General features: G+C 27.5%; 9 protein-coding genes across 9 annotated transcripts; 4 read left to right on the top strand and 5 right to left on the bottom strand.

Annotated features, from left to right (window-relative positions):
- Window positions 1-473: 473 nt before the first annotated feature.
- Window positions 474-2,452, bottom strand: T551_02151 (uncharacterized protein; the record flags this gene model as incomplete). The annotated part of the gene is made up of 7 exons (XM_018374414.1): window positions 474-592; window positions 640-785; window positions 826-1,091; window positions 1,138-1,361; window positions 1,403-1,783; window positions 1,836-1,962; window positions 2,009-2,452. The coding sequence occupies 7 exons, from the start codon at window positions 2,450-2,452 to the stop codon at window positions 474-476; spliced, it is 1,707 nt and encodes a 568-aa protein (XP_018229366.1).
- Window positions 2,453-2,836: 384 nt separating this feature from the next.
- On the top strand, window positions 2,837-4,760 carry T551_02152 (uncharacterized protein; the record flags this gene model as incomplete). Its single annotated transcript, XM_018374415.1, has 9 exons — window positions 2,837-2,896; window positions 2,949-3,022; window positions 3,071-3,331; window positions 3,370-3,546; window positions 3,595-3,735; window positions 3,777-3,953; window positions 4,009-4,407; window positions 4,450-4,683; window positions 4,736-4,760. The coding sequence occupies 9 exons, from the start codon at window positions 2,837-2,839 to the stop codon at window positions 4,758-4,760; spliced, it is 1,548 nt and encodes a 515-aa protein (XP_018229367.1).
- Window positions 4,761-7,218: 2,458 nt separating this feature from the next.
- Window positions 7,219-9,487, bottom strand: T551_02153 (uncharacterized protein; the record flags this gene model as incomplete). The annotated part of the gene is made up of 9 exons (XM_018374416.1): window positions 7,219-7,540; window positions 7,591-7,678; window positions 7,766-7,940; window positions 7,982-8,249; window positions 8,297-8,521; window positions 8,563-8,633; window positions 8,675-8,791; window positions 8,836-9,306; window positions 9,362-9,487. 9 exons carry the CDS (start codon window positions 9,485-9,487, stop codon window positions 7,219-7,221), a joined length of 1,863 nt encoding a protein of 620 aa, XP_018229368.1.
- Window positions 9,488-9,648: 161 nt separating this feature from the next.
- Window positions 9,649-11,279, top strand: T551_02154 (phosphatidylinositol N-acetylglucosaminyltransferase gpi3 subunit; the record flags this gene model as incomplete). Its single annotated transcript, XM_018374417.1, has 8 exons — window positions 9,649-9,665; window positions 9,709-9,774; window positions 9,818-9,938; window positions 9,982-10,250; window positions 10,294-10,409; window positions 10,450-10,664; window positions 10,706-10,874; window positions 10,918-11,279. The coding sequence occupies 8 exons, from the start codon at window positions 9,649-9,651 to the stop codon at window positions 11,265-11,267; spliced, it is 1,323 nt and encodes a 440-aa protein (XP_018229369.1). The 3' UTR covers window positions 11,268-11,279.
- Window positions 11,280-11,390: 111 nt separating this feature from the next.
- Window positions 11,391-13,813, top strand: T551_02155 (uncharacterized protein; the record flags this gene model as incomplete). Its single annotated transcript, XM_018374418.1, has 11 exons — window positions 11,391-11,424; window positions 11,472-11,553; window positions 11,603-11,711; window positions 11,752-11,866; window positions 11,910-11,962; window positions 12,007-12,093; window positions 12,141-12,312; window positions 12,354-12,663; window positions 12,705-13,058; window positions 13,101-13,315; window positions 13,358-13,813. Exons 1-11 carry the CDS (start codon window positions 11,398-11,400, stop codon window positions 13,811-13,813), a joined length of 1,980 nt encoding a protein of 659 aa, XP_018229370.1. The 5' UTR covers window positions 11,391-11,397.
- A 376-nt stretch (window positions 13,814-14,189) lies between these two features.
- On the bottom strand, window positions 14,190-14,631 carry T551_02156 (uncharacterized protein; the record flags this gene model as incomplete). Its single annotated transcript, XM_018374419.1, has 3 exons — window positions 14,190-14,281; window positions 14,328-14,491; window positions 14,519-14,631. The coding sequence occupies 3 exons, from the start codon at window positions 14,629-14,631 to the stop codon at window positions 14,190-14,192; spliced, it is 369 nt and encodes a 122-aa protein (XP_018229371.1).
- Window positions 14,632-15,295: 664 nt separating this feature from the next.
- T551_02157 (uncharacterized protein) lies at window positions 15,296-18,936 on the bottom strand (the record flags this gene model as incomplete). Its single annotated transcript, XM_018374420.1, has 5 exons — window positions 15,296-17,848; window positions 17,888-18,322; window positions 18,370-18,565; window positions 18,610-18,678; window positions 18,722-18,936. 5 exons carry the CDS (start codon window positions 18,934-18,936, stop codon window positions 15,296-15,298), a joined length of 3,468 nt encoding a protein of 1,155 aa, XP_018229372.1.
- A 319-nt stretch (window positions 18,937-19,255) lies between these two features.
- Window positions 19,256-19,797, top strand: T551_02158 (uncharacterized protein; the record flags this gene model as incomplete). The annotated part of the gene is made up of 4 exons (XM_018374421.1): window positions 19,256-19,267; window positions 19,311-19,430; window positions 19,482-19,549; window positions 19,605-19,797. 4 exons carry the CDS (start codon window positions 19,256-19,258, stop codon window positions 19,795-19,797), a joined length of 393 nt encoding a protein of 130 aa, XP_018229373.1.
- A 590-nt stretch (window positions 19,798-20,387) lies between these two features.
- On the bottom strand, window positions 20,388-21,083 carry T551_02159 (uncharacterized protein; the record flags this gene model as incomplete). The annotated part of the gene is made up of 1 exon (XM_018374422.1): window positions 20,388-21,083. One exon carries the CDS (start codon window positions 21,081-21,083, stop codon window positions 20,388-20,390), a length of 696 nt encoding a protein of 231 aa, XP_018229374.1.
- Between the last annotated feature and the right edge of the window lie 239 nt (window positions 21,084-21,322).

Below are 21,322 nucleotides of genomic sequence, written 5' to 3' on the forward strand. Positions count from 1 at the left end.
TAATATATAAGTTTATAAATTTTATATTTTTAAAAAAATCATAAAAAACCTGATTACACTTCAAAGTTTGTATTATTTATTAGTATTTTTTAATAATAATAATAATTTTTATATTTTAATAACAATTTTCAAGATTTGTCTTATTCTTTGTTGTAACACAATTAAATTTTCCATACTAGGTTTTAATTATTTTTTTTATAATATTTCTGAAATTTTCTACATAAATGATATTTTTATAAAAAACTATTAAATTATTCAATAAAAATATAAAATTATCAATAATCATCTAATAACATACTTTACTTAAAATGCATGCTTGTGTTTAAAAAAATAAATATGATTTTCTAAACTATTTTAATAGCACGTCAAAAATAAGAATAATTATATATTTTTAATGTATAATAATTTAATAAAATTTTAAATCATTATAATTATCATAAAAAAGGATGATTCGTTAAAAAATTATTTTTAATTTAATCAAAATAATAATTTTTATAAATCCACCTTGTATACATATCATAACCAGCTTCTGGTTGATCCTTAGAAACTGCATGCCCTGCATTATATACTCTAAGTAAAGTTAAATCGCCATCTTTTGGATATTCGTTAGATATATAAATGATATTGTTTAAAACTTACATGTTTTCTTTTCTCCAACTAATTCCCCTAATTTTCTTTTTCCTGTTTTTTTCCAAAGAACCCAAGGTTTATATCTTTGGCTATTAAAATGAGAAGCACCACTCCATTCTAATTTATGCACCCATGAATGAGTTCCATACCAATTACTAAACTAGTAAGCAAGAAAAACTATTATTTAAAGTATACCATATAACATCAGCATCACCAGAAAAAACCAGTACTTTAATTCCTACATTTAACAACTCCTCAATATAAACAACAACAGATTCCATTAATTCTCCTGAAGCGCGAAAATGATCAAATACGGTGTAATTACATTCAGTAAAATTTCTAGTAGTATTAAATAATTGTTTATTTTCCTCCTTATTCATAAAACTTTCAACAAGTCTAATTTCCTTTAAATTACAATTACCATGACAAGATCGACGAATATCATAAACACTTATATTATGCTAAAATCAAATTAGATAAGCTTTTAAAATACATTCTTTGATTCACATGAACATATGGCATCAAAAGCAATTCCGTGCAAGAGTCATAGGCTAATGTACATACACAAGGACATTGAAATTCACGGCAAAGCTTCATATAACGATAACATTCAGGATATTTTCTTAGCATATTATCACAAACATCTTGAGGTAATACACGACCATAGCTGCCATTGCACCCCATATAATGATAATATGCATATTGATTAATAGGATCAACAAGCCCGTTTCCTATAAATATTATTTTTAAAAAATCATATAATAAATCTTGCCTATCATAATTGATTTAAGATTAATAGTTGGAACCTTTTTCTCATCTTCAATTTTATAAAGAGCCTCCTCGGATTCATCTTGGTTCATGAAAATCGTTGATGCAAAGATTGGAATATAATGTCCTGCATAACTTTCTCCTGCTATATGAAAATCTAAATTAGAATATTCTGGGAATTTCGTAAGAAACATGCAAATAAATGCATAAAAATCGCCAGCTGCTGCATAGCTTGTTTTTACACGTTGTTCAGAATACGAAAACCCAACATTTACTGGTTGATCTAAAAAGATTATCGAAGAATGTTGATTCCATGAAAATGGATTATAGTGAGGTTCTCCTGTTTTAAGATCTAATTTTGACGGTCCTACTGTAGTAAGAAGACCTTTATAAGGCATTATATCAAAAGTCAAAGAAATATAAAAAAATGTATTTACCATACATAGATGAACACCCGGGTCCACCATTCAACCATACAAGTAATGGATCTCTAGAAGGATCTGAACGAGATTCGAAAAACCAGAAAAAAAAATGTTTATCTTTTATATCAATATACCCAGCATACTGTTTTGTTAGACAATTCAACAATGATTTTATATTAATTTTATACTTGTTTAACAAAATCAATCCTCGTATCAACCAAGGACCTCAAACGGAGCTGATAACCCGGAAACGCTGCATGTGTAAAAATTGACCATTCATTAAAACTAGACATCTTTGATTTAATATATTCTCCAACCACATGGTGTATATTTGGAGGATCATCACTAAATACTGATGGAAAATGCTCTAAAACCCATTCCCAAATATCAGAAACATCATTTGTAAAAGTAGAAAGAGAAGAAACTATTGAATGGAATATTAACGTTGTATATCTTGTTAATCCATCAGAAGGTTCTTTTAATATCCCTGTTTTCAGCAGTTTTTGCTCATTCTTTTCAAGATTTTCATATTCACTTTCAAAATCATCATCATTAAACGTTTTTAATGCAGAAATAGCTGTTAAAATGCTAAAAATAAGAAAAAAAAACTGCAAAAGCTGTCTGATGGTCATTGGAAATTATCGATGAGTGAAAAAATCTATATATTAAAAAAAAAACTCTAAAAATTAAAAGAAACGTATATATTTTTAAGAAATAAAGGCACATTAAGAAACATAAATGGTACTTTTCTTTGATTTTTTAGTTATTTATGCATTTTTTATACAATTGGTAGGCCTTAAGATTTGGGTGCCCACGTGAAAAAAGTCTCAATCGTTCCGACCTGTGAGACGTCGATGAGACGTCCAACAAATAAAAAAATTAAAAAAAGAGCAATTTAGAAGGATTGTATTGGGTTTTGTAAGTTTCTGATAGAAAAAACGAAATTCTAACTGTTAAAAAGAGTATTTTTGGAAAAAACAGGAAGCAAAACGGTCAAATAAGTAGCGTTTTACATTATGTCGGATATCATTGATGTTGAAGCTTTAGTAGAGGCGCCTTATCAAAAAAATACACAGGTAATCCTTCTAGAAATCTGTATATTGGACTTGTATGTGTAATTGTGGCCAGTATAAGGAACGGCAGGGAAGAAATGATGAAAAAAACAGAGACCAAGACCAGAAACGAAAAGAGGATAAAGAGTCGTAATAGAATCAATATATGGAAGTAGGTGAGCTGATACATTGCAACAGATATAGGAGACGGTCATCGTCTCGACATTCATCTCGTTCGAGAAGCCGTCGTAATAAATCGAGTAGTAGAGAACGTTCCCGAAGATATTCTAGAAGAGATGATCATGAAGAATACAAAGACCGGCATGGGTATAAAGATGATCGCCATAGGGATGTAAATAGGCGGAGACGCTCTCATGATGATGAGCGTGATGAATATGATTCTAAAAAGCATCGAAGGAGTCGTTCTCCAGTAACACGAGAAAGCAGACCACCAGTTAGGTACTTTTTAGGCATTTTTGCACATGTTCTGAATATAGGATGGTTAGAGAGGAGTCACCAAAATTAACTGAGGATGAGAGAGATCGAAGAACGGTTTTTGTGCAACAATTGGCTGCTCGTTTACGTACACGTGAATTGATTGCTTTTTTTGAAAAAGTAGGGCCTGTTAGGGATGCACAAGTTGTAAAAGATCGTGTAAGTGGTCGTTCCAAGGGGTATTTGTGTCACTGTTATAAGGGATAACAGTTTTAATTTGTTTGTAGTGTTGGTTATGTAGAATTCCGTGATGAGGAATCTGTCCATAAAGCAATTAATATGACAGGGCAAAGGCTTTTGGGTATTCCTATCATCGTTCAACTTACTGAAGCAGAAAAAAATCGTCAAGCAAAAGCAGAAGCTATGCTGTTAGTCATTGTTTGTTTTTTTTTGAGTTAACAATTTTTAGAAGCTCAGGAGGACGTCAAAGTGATGCACCATTTCATCGTCTTTATGTTGGAAATATTCATTTTAATTTAACTGAAGATGATTTGCGGCAAATTTTTGAACCTTTTGGTGAGCTTGAATTTGTCCAGTTACAAAAAGAGCCAGATACAGGGAGGAGTAGAGGTTATGGATTTGTTCAGTATGTTTCATGATCATGATGGATATAGACTTATTTTTATTTTCTAAAGATATAGAGATCCTGCACAAGCTAGGGATGCACTAGAAAAAATGAATGGATTCGAATTAGCAGGTCGTGCTATTCGTGTAGGGCTTGGAAATGATAAATTTACTCCTGAAAGTACATCGGCTGTTCTTGCGCGTTTTTCTGGGTTTACAGGTTCTGCATTTGAAAATAAAAACCGGGGAGGTACTGAGCGTATTGGTGGTCCCAGAGATGGATCTAGTAGTGTTAGTTTAGATGATAATGAAGCTGGTGGTGTTTCTTTCAATAATATCTCACGTGATGCTTTGATGAGAAAGTTAGCTAGAGAAGAAGGGAAAGAATCTATTGGGTTAGCTCCTCCTAAACCTACCCCAGCTGTGCAGATGACAAGTCGTTGTGTTCTTCTTAAAAACATGTTTAATCCCCAAGAGTATGTTTTTGTTTTAGTGTTTAAGTTTTTAATCTTTTTCAGAGAAAGTGGAGATAATTGGATTCGTGAGCTTGAAGATGATGTAAAAGCAGAATGTGAAAACAAATATGGTAAAGTTTTGCATATACATGTTGAAGAAAATAGCCCAGGTGATGTCTATATAAAATTCGACAATGTTGTTGCTGGAGAAAGAGCAATTCAAGGATTGAATGGTAGATGGTTTGGAGGAAGAACAATTAGTGCAAGTTTCCTTATCGATGCTGTCTATACAGCAAAGTAAGTGTTATTTAGTCTTATATTTAGTTATTTTGGATACTAATATATAAAGGTTTCCAAAAACAAAAAATTTATAATAAAGTAAAATTATATATAACTAATTAATATAGTTGTTAATATTTTAGTGAAACCTTAAAATATTTTATAGTTAATATTGGCCATTCGATTCGTATAAATATTGATTTTTGAATATGTAAATGATTATAATATTAAATTTCTAATATATTTATAAATATTAGTTAGATCATTTACAGATTTTTATCTAAAGAAAACCATGCTTGAAAGTATTTTTTCGCTTATACTTGGATGTTTCCAAAGATATTTGAGTATTCCACGATTTGTATTTTTAACAATTTCATATGTTTCATCGTTAATTTTTATTTATATATATGATATAATAATAAAAAGCAACAATCAATATAAAGAATATGAAATTATTAAATTAATAGTCACACTTTTATTCAAAAATTACATTCAAAAACAATTGTATGTTCTTACTTGTCATTCTAATATTATATTAATTAAGATATTAAACAATTATTCTGATATTATAAAAAACAAATTAATTTTGTTTTATATAACTTTTTCATCTAATTAAAATTTAACATAAATATTAAAAATAATTTAAAAAGTATAATAATAATATTAAGAATAAATATAATAGAAATTAAAAATATTAAACTAGTTTCGAAATATTTAGACATAATAAAAATTAAAATTTTAAAATCTAAGATCATTAAAAAAAAATATTTTTTTAATATTTAAATAGATTTATTTTTTTATCAATTTATATAATTTACTGTTTGTCTTATTGATAATATTCTCAGATACAAGCATGTTATTAATTAAAAATTAATCATTTAGCAATTAAATATGAATAGCTATTAACTATTTTAAGAAATTCATCTTAATCAGTATAATTGAGTTGTAATTAAAGCATAATTCATTTTTATAAATTATTATTTTGTTCATTTTAATTATTTATAAGTAGATAACTAAATTCAAAAAGACATAAAAACCAGTTATTATATAATGCAATTTTATTTTTTTTATTAATATATATATATATATATATAAATGTTCCAAAAAAAAATTAAATCAAGATCATTAGTACAATGTAATATTATTATAAATATATATAATTTAATTCCTGTGTTCCTGACAGAGGATCATTAAAATTTTTAGTACTTACATATATTTTTATCATTGGAAATAATTACATATTAAATATTTCTAGACGTAATAATATTATAGTATGGTAATTTTTATTTATTGTTTAAACTAAAAAACAGAGTTATATAGTTTAATTATAAATGTATAATTATTCTTTCAGATTGGTATTATATGTATATGTTTATTTTAAAATAAAAATTTGACAATCTTAAAATTTAAAAATATGGAATGTACCAATTATAATATTAACAAATAATTCATAAAATGTTATATTTACTATAATACATCACCCAGATATTATTTTGATATTATTAATACTAAAGTCTTCAGTACTTTTTATAAATAGAAAGTTATGAAATATAAGTAATTGAAATAAACAAAATTATTAAAAGATTTAGCCTTACATTAAGTCTTGTCAAAATTCTATATAAAAATATATTTTTATTAAAGCAAAAAAATCTATCTAATTTTTTTGTTGTTAAAAATATAAATCAAAGTTTGTTTAAAATCATTTTAAAACGACTTAATCTAAATATTAAATTGATCGTTTTTTAAAAATACAATAAAAATAATAAATATTCAGACATTACCAAAGGAATTTTCTATAACTAATCAATATCATTATTTTTAATTTGAAAAATAAACATATTATTAACTATAATAAAATATATTAAATGATTATTAGTAATTTTTTTTAAATAATTCACATAAATGATATCCCAGATATTTTTTTTTTCAATTGATAAAACAATTGTATCTTAACAAGATTTAAATCTTAATTCAATAATTTCCCATAGCTGATTAATATTTCTAAATTCTAAAAATCCTATGAAAAGAAATATTTCCATTATATTTTAAATGAATAATGCAATTATTAAATCTAGGCCAAATAATCTAACTACATAATTTTCTTAGTATTAAACGAGATTCCATTAAATCCATTATCTATGTAAATATTCATCTATAATAAAAAACAAAAATCTTATTGCAATGATAACAAGAAATGTTTTTAAATTTGAAAATTAATCGGTATTCCTCAAGAATCATACTGTGTTAAAATATATTTATTAATAAAAATATAATTCTAAGTGAATTTTTTTTTGACATGAATAATGAAAATCAAAACAAATGACATATAATTGTTAGTAATACCATTTAAAAACACTTAACACTTTATTCCTGAACTTATATAAAATATATCATATTTATATTTTTATTAATCATTTGTAATGTAATATTTTAAAAATAATGATATTGTATTCAAAACAGATCCATAAATAGTACTTAATCATTCTCGAGGCTATTTGTTTTTTATATAGTTTAATTATTCAAAATCTATGTATTTATTTGATAATTATTTAACTAGTTTGTCTTTTTTTTAATATATTGTTTCAACTTCTTTAAAGCTGATTTATAACTTATCATGTATTCATTAGTAAAAATTGTAGCTGATATTTTTTCATATATAACTTCTTTTTCACGTCCTATATTTTTTAATATTTTTTGAATTTTTTTAAATTCGAATTCTTGATATAATGTCCATGCTTGTCCAGATTTTCCAGCTCTAGCAGTACGACCAACACGATGAATATACTGTCTTGGTGTTTGAGGGATATCATAATTGATAACATGAGAAATTTGCGGTAAATCAATTCCTCTTGCCATAATATCAGAGCATATAAATCTAAAAAAATAATTAAACTTATTTTAATTTCAAATAGTTCTAAAACATACACTTTTATATTACCATTTTTAAATTTTTCCAAAGCTATATTTTTTTGTTTTTTAGAAACATCATTTGTAAACAATTCAAATGTTTCAACTAGACTAATTAATAATGTCATAAATTTAAAAATATTCTATAAACCTGTATCAAATGTGTTTTTTATTATGTTGTTATTATTTATACTTAATTTAGATGACTCTGATATAAGACTTTCATGAATGAAAACTAATACTTTAAAAAGTCGTGCAGCGGATTCATTAGATTTAGCAAAACATAATACACCTTTCATTTTATGTATTTCTATTAAATAATATAAATACAATGGCTTAGCATCTGATTCTATTAAAACAGCATATTCCTAAAACATTGTTATACAATAATATTAATATTTTTACTTACATTTAATGCAGAAGGAACAAAAAATTTACATATATCATCATTTCTTATAGAAACTTTATTTTCAGAGAAATATTTACTTAAGCTAGATTTTGATTCTTCAATAAGAATTAATCGTGGATTTCGTAATCGTAAACTTATTACTTTTTCAGGATTACATGTTAATGTTGCAGAAAAAATTAACTTCTGAGTAATATAAGACTTTTTTTCCACAACAAAATCGTCATGAAATATTAATTTAAGAGGATCATTAACTGCATCAGGAAGATCTCTAAAATAATATTGTTAGTACTGTTAAATAAATATTATTTTATATACGTTGCTAATTTATAATTAGAATCTTTATAAGATTTAGGTTTTTCAATTTCATTCATAACAATTTCAATCCAATTTTGGAATCTTTGACTAAGTAAACGATCTGCTTCATCGATAACTAAATATTTTAAATGTTGTAATGAAAAGTTAGGAGTATTTTGAATATGGTCAACTAATCTTCCAGGAGTACATATCAAAATATCAACTAAACTTTGTCCTCCAGCAAAGCTATTTAAATTAATATATTTAATTAAAGATAAGAAATATACTAATGTTTTATATTTCCAACAAGTCTAGATTGTTCGTGAGTAAAAGATCTTTGTCCTGTACTTATGCCTATCTTTTTTTTGTTAACTTAAATATAATACATTATCTAAATACTTTTAATCCACTTCCACCTATACATTGTTCAAAGCATTCCCTAACTTGAGAAACAAGTTCTTTTGTAGGGAGAATTACCACACATCGTAAACGAATAATTTTTCTTTTCAAAAGCATCTATATATTTCTAAGTTTTTATTTCAAAATTAAAAAAAGTCAACTTGAATAATAGGAATTACATATGCAAGAGTTTTTCCACTTCCTGTAGGTGCGCCAATAAAAAGATCTTCTTTACAACTACTTGGATTATCCAGAATCAATTGAATTGTTACTTTTTGTACAGGAAACAATTCTGTATAATTTCTAGATCGTAACTGATATTTAAATTCATTACTTAAATGTATAGAGTGGTCGTCAAGTGGTAATTTAGAATTTGAAGCAACTTTCATTGTATTTGAAAATAAACCAAAGATATTATTACATGTTTCTGTAGTTTCTGGTACTTTTTCTGCCTCCTGATTATGATTTTCAATTAACTGGTTATTTTGAGATGAACATTCCACGTTAAGTTTGTTTGTATCATTTTTTTGAAAATCTGATACAAATTCTACTTCTAAAGCATCTAAGCAAGATTTTTTTTGCTCATTGTCTTCATTTAATATATTTTTTTTCTGTTTTTTTTTACATTGTTGCTAATTAAGCATAAGTCTATATTAAATTTTTAATTAAATGTTTATATTGTTAAACCTCTTCATTTTCTTGATTTTCTTTATGTTTTCTTTTAATTTTTTCATTTAGTTTTGATAAAACAAAATCTCGTGTATTCTTTGATGTTTTATTTACTACTGGATCATATCTTTCATATTTTAACATTACCACCGCTAATCTACGATGAACATTAAAAACTTAATATATTTAAAAAGATCAAAAAATCATTTAAATTCATATGAAAAGTAAAAAAGAAACATTTGTCGCTTTATATATATTCTTTTAATATTTATGAGTACAAAGTACAGCTTTTTTTAATTTTTACAATGCCGTATAATATTGCGTAAATTATTCTTAAAAGTTAAAGTTATAAACTAATATATAAGTATGGTTTGCGACTTCTTTTTCCCTCAGCCAGGAGGCATTGAATTGCATATTTACCAACTTTCACAGTGCGTTTATATTTTCTTTTTTTATAGAAAATAAATGATATAGAAAATTACTTGATCGAGGCCATAAAGTTATTATTATTACACATGCGTATAATAATCGTACAGGGATTCGATATTTATGTAATGGAGTGAAAGCTTACTATGTTCCATTTTTTGTAATATATGTATAAAGCCATGAAAAGAAAACATATAGTTAACATTGTTAAGAGAGAGTCAACATTTCCTTTAATTTATTCATTTTTTCCTTTATTTAGAAACATTGTCATTAGGGAAGAGATAAATATTATTCATGGACATGCTTCTTTGTCGTCTTTTTGTCATGAAGCTATTTTACATGCTAGAACTATGGGTATTCGAACATGTTTTACAGATCATTCATTGTTTGGATTTGCAGATGCAGTATCTATTTTTACAAATAAGCTTTTGAAGTTTACATTAAGTGATATTGATCATGTAATATGTGTTTCTCATACAGGGTACCGAGAATTTTAGTCATTATAACAAATTCATTATTATTAGTAAAGAAAATACAGTTCTTAGAGCAGCATTAGATCCACACATGGTTAGTGTGATACCTAATGCTATTGTAGCGGAAAATTTTCGTCCTGATTCTAGTAAAGCATCGAAAGATACAAGTAATTTTAATTGATTATTAATATTTTTAATTTATATTAGTAACAATTGTTGTTGTTTCGCGGCTATTTTATAATAAAGGAATTGATCTTTTAATTGCAACAATACCTCGAATTTGTTCGTTGTATTCAAATGTTAAATTTATTATTGCTGGATCTGGTCCTAAAGCAATAGATATAGAACAAATGAGGGAAAAAAATATGCTTCAGGATAGAGTTGAAATGCTTGGTTCTATCCGTCATGAAGATGTTAGAAATGTAAGTATTTTTTTCTTAATATTTTTTTATTAAATTATCAGATCATGGTCCGAGGACATATATATCTTCATCCTAGTCTCACAGAAGCATTTGGGACAGTATTAGTAGAAGCTGCAAGCTGTGGTCTCTACGTTGTATGCACGCGTGTAGGGGGTGTTCCTGAGGTTTTACCACCTCATATGACTATTTTTTCAGAGCCAGAAGAAGATGGTTTGGTACAATATTAATATTTAATTTAATTTAATAGAATTAGATCTTGTTTCTGCAACTTCCCGTGCTATTGATGCATTAAGGGAGAAACGTATTCGCACTGATACATTTCATAATGAAATTAAGACAATGTATTCATGGTCTGATGTAGCAGAAAGGACTGAACATGTTTATGATCGCATATGTTCAGCTGATGTTCATCCTTTAATTGACAGATTAAAAAAATATTATGGTTGCGGCATGTGGGCTGGAAAGCTTTTTTGTTTTCTTGTTGCAACAGACTATTTATTACTCTTTGTTTTGCGTTGGATTTTACCAGATGCAAATATAGATAAAGTTAAACCATTTTTATTAAAAAAAAAAAAAAATCCTCTGGTTAGGAATAACATATAATATTTAGGTAATTTTTGGATATTTTAATAGCATTTTTATAATATATTGTTTTATTTATATATTATTTCTTATTTATAAAAATTTTAAAAAATCGTTATTAATTTTTGACAACGATTTCAATAGATCCATAATGTCTCACTATAGTTATGATGAAGAAGTTTTTTTCTAAAATAATTGAAAATATTAGCTGATCTTGATATTTAGGGGCATTTTTTTCCATTTGTGGTACTTACCTTTTTAATTATTATCTTAATACCTACTACATTTCCATTCTTACATAATCGATGTTAGTTTCAAAAATTGCATTTTTAAATCATTTAATTTTATTTTTGTAGATAAAAAGGAAACAATTATACCTTGTTCTTGTGGTTCTTGTAAAGAACAGGATAAAGTTTTGCGTGAATATAAAAAAAGGACAATTAAAAACCCAAAAATATCAAAAAAGTAGTATTATGATCTAATGATATGAATATTGATTTTTTAGAGCGGTTTTTGTGTGTATTGGTTGGTCTCTTGTTGTATATATTATTTATCAAATATCGGAAATTAAAGTTCAACATAAAGTTTGGGATCCTTATGAAATTTTGGGAATATCTATGGTAATCTTAGTAAGTTATATTTCATAAAATTTATTGTCTTTAGTCAGCTTCAGAGAAAGAAATAAGGAAGCATTATAAGAAATTGTCTTTGAAATTGTACTATTTATTTTTTCTATTTATTGTTATTGAATTTAAAATAGACATCCGGATAAAGTACGTCTTAACAAAACACAGACTCGTGAATCCGTTGAATCTTTATATGTTGAAATCACAAAAGCTTATAAAGCGTTAGTATTATTTCCTTAATAGTTATTGGCTCTTATTTTAAAATTAGATTGACAGATGAAGATATTAGAAGAAATTATATTGAATATGGACATCCAGATGGTAAACAGGATTTTTCAATTGGAATAGCTCTTCCAAAATGGATTGTTGAGACTAAAAATAATTATTATGTTCTAGGTGTTTATGCAATTGCATTTGGGTTTGCTCTTCCATATTATGTCGTATGTAAACATTGTTAGTTATTGTATATTAAAAATGCTAGGGAAAATGGTGGTATGGGAATAAATTATATACTAAAGACGGAATTCATACTAAGAGTGCTGAAAAATTTTTTAAAGGAATTGAAGAAATAATGACATCTGAAAAATTAGAACTTTTGATTTCTCAAAGTCAAGAATATAAATTTTTAACAGGATTTGAGGATGAGCTTAAGAATATTGAAAAGAAAATAATATCAAAAGATAACAAGTATCAATTACATATTCAGAAAGATTTATCATATAGAAAAGCTTATTTATTACTTTATGCTCATTTACATCGCATTAATTTACACTCTTTTAAACTAAAAAAAGGTTTGATTAATGAAATTAATATACTTTTATTAATTTTCAAGAGCAAATTACCTTGCTTCAATTAGCATTGATACTTCAATCCGGATTGTTGTCTATATCTATAATTTACGGTTTCTTGCAACCAATTTTATATATTATGGAATTATCTCAGGCTATTGTACAAGCTATTCCTTCTAATGGGTCTTCATTATTACAACTTCCCTATATTTCAAGAAAAGTTGCTAAAGAAATAGTTGAGAAAATTGGACATCCTATAACTATTCAGCAATTTTTGGAAATTCCGGAAGAAAAAAGGCGAGCCTTGTTATCATCATATACTAATGAAGAATATTCCTTAATCATTAATATTGCATCTAAAATTCCTATTCTTAATATTGTTGATGCATCTTTTAAAGGTATTTATCTTTTTTTTAATAGTTTAGTAACCACTATAATAGTTCCCGGAAATGAGTTTATTCCACCAGAGTCTATTGTTCAGTTTGTTTTTAGAGCTAGATGCATTTTTTTAGGGGAAGAACCTCCTGAAGTTACTAAATCAGATCTTGAAAATGAAACAGACGATGATGATGTGGAGTTTTCGTCAAAACGTAAGAAAAAAAAAGATGAAGAAGATTCAACTATTCCATATGCACATACTCCATTTTATCCAAAAGTACTTATCTTAATATTAAATATATATTTTTAATCTCTTTAGAAACATAAACCCAAATGGTGGGTTTTTGTGGTTGATATTAAGCATGATCGTGTCATCATTCCTCCTATTACTATAACTAATATCAGCAAACGTGTTCATACCTTTCGTGTATCTTTTCAAGCACCATCTCAAACAGGCGTTCATACCTTTCAAATTCAAGTCAAATCAGATACGTATATTGGAACAGATTTAAAAAGGAATATTGAATTTAAGGTAGAGGAAAGTGCTAAACAGAAAAATACATCTACCAATGTAAATAATACTGTCCATAAAAAGGAGGCTTTACGCGATCAAATCAAAAACTCATCAAATCATCAAAAAGTTGATAAAAATACCTCTGATTATCCTATTGATCAAGATGGCGTTGACACATCTGATGATAGCAGTCTTGAAGATGATTACGAAAGCAACAGTGCATATGATAACAGTACAACTGATAGCGATACAATTGATTAAGATCTTGTCAAAATCATTAAAACACTATTACCTATTTATCTATAGCTTTCTAGACAAGAGAAGCATTGTTTCTCTTTTATTAAGTAGATATTTACATATTTTTCTCAATTCACATATTACACTTCATTTGCTTATCATGGTTAGACAAGCTTTTATTTCACTATTTTGAGGCAATAAAAAACAAAAAAGCTTTTGGGGCAATTACAATACATTAATTCAATATCACTATTTCTAAATCTACAGGACGTTTTTTCCAATCAAAAAAAAAAACAATGCAATCCATGCCTCAAATTATTATATAAAGTTTCGCCACTTAAGATTAACCTCTTCTACTACCTTCTTACTGTTCTATTTAAATTTGGTTTTTCTGTTCATATTACATAACATTACAGAACTGGAAGAGCCCCTTTTTAGATACATTGGAATTTTGTGTTTCTTGACTATTTTTTGGACCATTTTGGTTTGTATCTAATCACATTAACTCAGTGTTTTCACAACTACTAACGACACATACCTTGATTCTGACATGGCGGACATTGTTCATTACTATTGTGTTTAGGGCCAGATAAACTGTGGCTACTAAGGCATTCCGTTAAACCAGAAAGTAATGTTGGAGCGCCATCTGCCAAAACACTAATCAAACCACTGCAATAGTTAGCTACTGTATTGTCTATATTTCTAGTATTTAATATTTATTAATCTTACCTGACACCAGTTCCATCATTAGGTTCTGGCGAATAGGTAACACTAAAGCTTCTTGGAAGAACAAAGCGGAGAAAACAGAGGGTACAACCAGGTAATGAACACTCGCCTCCCATGATCCTTATTATTTTTTAATTGGTGGTCGCAAAGTAAGTAGAAGAGATTAGTGGCTAACAAGAGTGGGAAGGTGTTATAAAAAGAAAACTGCAAGAGAATTGATGCATTATATGTAGTCGCCAAGTATGGTGACATTTAAATGATGCCAATATTTACCAGCCACCATAAAATAGTTTATGGCATATTGTAGAATGAGTATTAGTGATAAAGAAAAAATATAAAAAGTATAATGGAAATAGTTGAAAATATATAATTTAAGTGTTATTTGGATATGTAGTAGGACAAGAATACTATTGAACTTTTCTAGAGAGAAAGTCAAAAAAATTAATAATCGATGTCAAAATCGCAATGCATAAAAAACAAAATATTAATGCATAAAAAAATCTCTAAGATGAGGCGGGTAAAGTAATATAAAAATGGAATGTTTGGGATCATGATGATAGTAATAATAATAGTAATAACCATAGTAATAATCATACTATATATGGATAAATATGTTATATATACTATGTATAATATTAATAATTACATGATAATTTGAATATTATTATGGCGAATCAATAAATTATTGCTTAGAGGCTGCAGTCTTTATGTATATAACATTGTTATAGTTCTAATAATAACTACATATTTTTAAATAATGTTCATTTTTACTTATTTACTTTATCTACGCCGTAGCCTACTTTTTGGGGCGGCGATTTTACGTCCAGAAATAGAGCTTTGTGGCGTGTTAAATGTAAATGCAAAGGGATTTGGACTAGATACACCAGACTCTTGTGATACAGTGTTTTGGTGAGTGCCAAATGAAAAAGATGTATTTGGTGTTTGCGTCTGTGGTTGAAATTGAGAATATGTATTGAGTGTAGGCGTATTTACTCCAAAGTTGAAAGATGGCGCTGTTTGCTGACTCAAAGAGTTAGTTATAGACTGTCCGAATACAAAAGGTGATGAAGGTGAAGCTAATGATCCAGATGATGTCGGATTATTTAGATTAAACGTAAATTCATGAGTATTTGTCTTATTCTCATTTCCGCCAAATTGAAAAACAGGAGGATTATTTGACGTTGTCTGAAATGAAAAAGTATTAGGTGTTGATTGGCCAAATGAAAACTCTTGTTTAGGCTGATTCATTGTTCCAAAAGAAAAGATGGGTGTTGTAGTAACATTAGATGCAGTATTTACTGGTGGAGTATTCTGTCCAAATGCAAAAGGTACTGCTGATGTTTGGTTCGATTCTAAAGATGTTGATTTCGATTGATTCAGTTTAGTGAAATTAAATTCATGTTTGTTACTGGAAGATACATCTTTCTGTTCCCCACTAGTTGTATTAGTTTGAGCAGATTGTTTTTCTTGAGAAGTAAAATTATTAGTTGATTCAAAAAAAGAAAACGATGAAGTTTGTGATTTATTGTCTTCTGTAGTTGATGGTTTGAATGAAAATGGCACATTTTTTAGATTAGAAAGTTCTGAAGATTTGTCTATTGAAAACGATTGCTCTGATGATACTTTTTTTACATTATCTTTATTAGATTGTAAAGTCTTTTGTTCATCATTTTGTACTTCTGGTTGTGATGATTTTTCAACAAAAATCTCTGAAGTATTAGTAACTATTTTTGGACTTTTTAATACAGAAGTAAAACTGTTTGAAGTTTCCTGTTTAAAAGCATCTTTATTAGAATTTAATTTTAAAGACTCGTCTGCCTTAGAATCTTTTTTATTAAAAGAATCTAATTGATTATTTTTAAATTCAAACAATATATTCTTTGTATCTGGCACAGGAGTTGTAAAATTAAAGTTAGTCAATTTAGATTGTGATTCTGTCTCTTTTTTTTCAGGAGAAGAATCCATTTCCATAACTGTATCTGCTGCAGACTTAATGGGAATTGAGGCATGATTTTTTGTAAGATCATGTGATTGCTGAAAAGTGTTCGTATTTAGAGAAAAAGTATGTGTTTTTTTCTCTAAATTATTTGTTTGTTTAACATTATCAATTTGTGAAACATCTGACGCTTTGTTAATGTTAGTATTAAATGTAAAAACTGGCACTTTATGCTCCAAAGGTGCAGTGTTTTGGAGCTTTGTGTTATTTGTATCGGTAATGAAGGACTCAAAAGATGACGTGATTATCGGCTCAACCTTTTTTTCATTTAAAGAGTCTTCGTTTTTTTGTGGGCTTGTATTGAAAGTAAATTGTTGGTTTGAAGAGATAGAAGTACGTTTATGTGCTTCTTTTTCAACTGAAGGATTCTCTTTATCAAGATTAAACGAAAAAGGAACAGAAGTATCATTTAAATTATGCTGAGAAGAATTTGTAATATTAATAGGTGTTTGATTTTCTGCTATTATCAAATTATTAGCTTCTAGTAATTTTTTGTCATTCTGGTCACTTTTTGTCGTTGTTAAAAAGTCGGTGTTTGTGTTAAACTGTGATATTTTGCATTCTTTATTATCTTTGCTTTTTTCAGTAAAATTTATAATGTTATTGTTTTGCGTATTCAAATTCGATTCAGAATTACTAATATCATTGTTTTTGTCGCTAAACATTTGTTTAGTTTTCAAAGAAAATATAGATAAATTTGATTTTTCTGTATTATTTATGTTATGAGAATTCTGGATTTCAGGCGTATTAGTTTCTATAGATTCTTTTAAAAGCGGCATTCGTGGTTGAAAGTATGGTTGTTGATAGTTTGCACTACGTTTTTGTAAATTATTAGTTAATCCTTTAAAATCTACATCATTTGTTTCATTATATTTTTTTCTTTTAGAAACTATTCTGTCATCATCTATATCATCATATGGACCAAATATTTCTTCCAAATCTTCTTCTAGTGCTGAAAAATATCCTGATCTTTTCCGTTTATGTTGACTATTTACAAAAAGTGAATTATTTTGAGAATTGGATATTTCCAGTAATGTATTTAATTTTTCATTTGACTTTATAATATTTTTGTTATTAATGTTTTCAGAATTTCTATTCTCCTGCACATTATAATTCAATACTGGTTTCTCCTGCATAATATATGTTTTTTTATATTCTTTTATAACGTTAGCTGGCTGAGAGCTCGAATTTTCTTTTTGTATAGTCATTTCTTTACTTTTTTGTAAAAAATTACATGATTTATTTCGTTTATGGTTTATTTCCTTATCTTGTATACTAGTAAAATTTGTCATTCGATAGCTTTCTGATATTTTTCTTGGTTTTATATTTTTTCTCTTCTAAATTATTAGAATAAGGTAACTATTGAAAAATATTACCGAAGATTTTAAATTCTCAATATTATTTGTTTGTAAATTGTGTGCAGTACATACAACGTTGTTTTTTGATGCATTGAACCTATTATGAAAATTCTTATGTTTTTCTGGTATTTGAATTATATTCCTTTTTTCTTTTTTGAAATCATTAAGTTTTGTATCATTACTTTTTGTATTCAGTAATTTTGTTTCTAGATTTGTAGTTAAATTTTTCATTGGCGTGTTCTCTTTTATAAACATTGATTTGCTTTTACAAAGCTGTAATTCTGTAATACTATTTTTTAAGGTGATTTCTTGCTGTCGGCAAATCTCACGCCAAGCTGTAAGAATCCCTGTAGAAGAATTTCTTGGCCATTGAGTCCAATCAAATACCATATGATTATTTATAGAATTGTTCTTTCTTTGTAGCTTCTTAGAATCATTTTTTAACCCATAATTCTAAGTATGATAATAAATAATATGTTTAAAAATAATATTATACATACAGTGTGATCTGCAGAAAATTCAGTAACTTTATTAGGACTAACTTTTCCTATATTGTATTCCAGGCATTTCTCCTTATTCGTACACATAGTAGAACGAAGAGGATCTTGTGTTTTTTGAGTACCATTTGTATTATATGAAGAAATGAATGTTATATGTGGTTCTTGCTTTTTTATCGCAGCAGACTCTGTTAAAATCCTTCCTTCTATTAGTATTCTTAAATAACCTCTATCTCCCATTACCCTTGCTTCCTTGATCCTTCTTGACTAGACTCATTTTTAAAATGATCCTGACGAATACGCACTGCTTGTCTATGCATATTCAACAACAAAAAATAGTATTTTTATTACTAACGGTGTATATCCAAGCAAATGAGGTGCTAAAGATGCAGAAAACATGCTCTCATCTGCATCTTTTTCAAGACAGTCTGAAGATAACTGTTTTAAATCATTTTTCTTTGGTGACTCTGGTAAATCACTAGATCCTGTTTTACCAAAGACAGATGTGTAAGTCCAGTTAAGCATTGACACAAGCTTTGTGACAACTCCCCCAAGTGTGTTTTTTAGCATATTTTTTTCCTAAAACCATAAGATACTTCAATATCAATCTTAATAATAACTTTTTTATCTAAAAATTGTTCTTTTATGTTTTTTGGCATCCGGGAATACGGCTTATGCCGCTGCATATCTTCTATTCGTTTTCTTTTTGAAACAGGCCCCATTATTATTATCTTTTCTTCTACATTGTCTCAATTAATAGCTTTTAATTTACTTTGTCTTTTTTACTGTTGAACCGTTAATCTCGTGATATCGGACTTTACGTCGACATAAGTAAAAATTAATAAAAGTTAAAAATAGAGCTTTAAAAAGCAAGTTTTACTTAAAAATAATGAATAGGATGGTATAAAATACATATTTTTTATTAGTTTGATAATTTTTTTAAGCTTGATCCTGCAGATGAGACAGATGCAGATGTAAATTGGAATGATCAGTGTAAAATCAATACGTTTAGCAAATTAAATCAACGTCTTCAGAATAGGACACGCAGTTTAAAGGATAGATCAGTAAGTATTTGAGAAATGTTTTTTTTTCTTTTTTAATTAAGTGTTTTTAAGCTTGAAAAAGAGTGTATGGAGGATATTGTTGCAGAACTTGAATTAGCAGACGAAAATGAGTCCTTATTGTGAGTGGTATCAGTTGAACTCTATTATTGAGTCCTAATATTTTTGTTTTAAAAGTTATAAAGTGGGGGATGCATTTGTTTTGTTACCATTTGATGAAGTACAAGAACGACTGGAAATGGAGCAAAGTCAAGTAAATGAAGAGGTTTCCAAGTTAGAAACGGAGATATCAGAGTTGAATAATGACATGGAAGAATTAAAGAAGGATCTGTATAAAAAGTTTGGAAAAGCAATTAATCTTGAGACTTAAGGATATATTTTGAAAAAAATATAAAGAATTTAGACAAGGCTTTATATTTAATAGAAATTTTTATGATTTCTGTCACGATATGTATGTTAATGATAGTTGTTATTTTTTAATGAGGAGTTTTGGTTCGTCTTTTTATTAGATATATTTTTATTATGTAAGCAGTTCGCATTGTGAATTATAAAATAGGTTTGTAATGGAATAAAATGGAATATTTTGTACGCGTATATTTCATTTTTATGTTTTTGACAATTCTAAATTCATTATCGGTATCATTTAATATGAAAATATAACTATTTTATTATCCAATTAAAATATAGGAATTTGATACTGCAATGCTTTTGAATAAAAACATGTTTTTCTAAAAAAAAAAAAACAACATCTATATTTTATTTATAAAAAACATAAAAACATTTTTACTATTACATGATTATATAAAATTGAAAAATGAAACAGAAACATGAAAAAATGAATCAAAGCATTGTGAATCAGAAAACTAATATGTTACTATATATAAGACCGATTTTTAAAAAAATAGCTTCAAAATTAGCATGAAATTCGATATAAAATGCTATTAAATGTAATGATGAAAATTATTCCGAATTGGAAAACACCAATGGTACTAAATTATCAGAGACGACCTGTTCTCTGAATTTCAAGCCCCCATTAGACCTCCTTCGCGCATTAATGAACCACATATTAAGTTGATTTATTTTTAATCCAGTAAGACGGCAAAGTAAGCGCTTTTCATCCTTGTTAGGATAGGGGTATGAGATATGCTCAAGGAACCAGTCTTTAAGCAATCTTGTCCTATTTTCAGGATGATGAGTAGTATGTTTTGGTTTGGAACTGTTTGAAATTGTCGATAATGGAACCTTGTTTATTTTTGAAATATCCATTGCTAAATCTTGTTGATAACGCTGAGATGCCAATGATATCTCTGAAAACACATTACGGCAAAGGTCAGACAAGTGGGAAATTTGAATTGATAAATGATAAATGCCAGAAACAAGAATTGACTCAGACGAATCAAACTTTTTTTCTGCCTTAAGGTCCCCAACTCGTTTTAAAACTTCCTTAAGAGAATTGATAATTTCAGATAGCTCTTTATTGTTTTGTCCGTGACACGAATAAAGCATGTCATCACGAATATCGATAACTTGATTAATTAGTTTTAAAAGCATTTGCCGCCGAAAAATTAACACGTTAATTGCTTCATCTGGCTCATACGACCTATTTTCATTCACTGAATCCATACATGAAACATCTAATGACCCAATAGACAACATTTTCTACTTTTTTGTTAGAAATATTTTTTACTTTTTTTTACCCAAAAAACTCACTCAAAACCCCAAAAAAACATAAAAATATACTTTTTGCCTTCTAATTCATTCAATTTACTCGAAATTTTCTATTTTTACAAGTCAAATACTTTTTTTCTACTCAATGCAAGATTGGAGGGGGGACACGTAATTAAGGAACGTTATGTTGGCACGGGCATGTCAGTCTCGAAGTTATCAACTAGCGA

Source organism: Pneumocystis jirovecii (assembly GCF_001477535.1).
Source record: "Pneumocystis jirovecii RU7 chromosome Unknown supercont1.9, whole genome shotgun sequence".
Classification (NCBI taxonomy): domain Eukaryota; kingdom Fungi; phylum Ascomycota; class Pneumocystomycetes; order Pneumocystales; family Pneumocystaceae; genus Pneumocystis; species Pneumocystis jirovecii.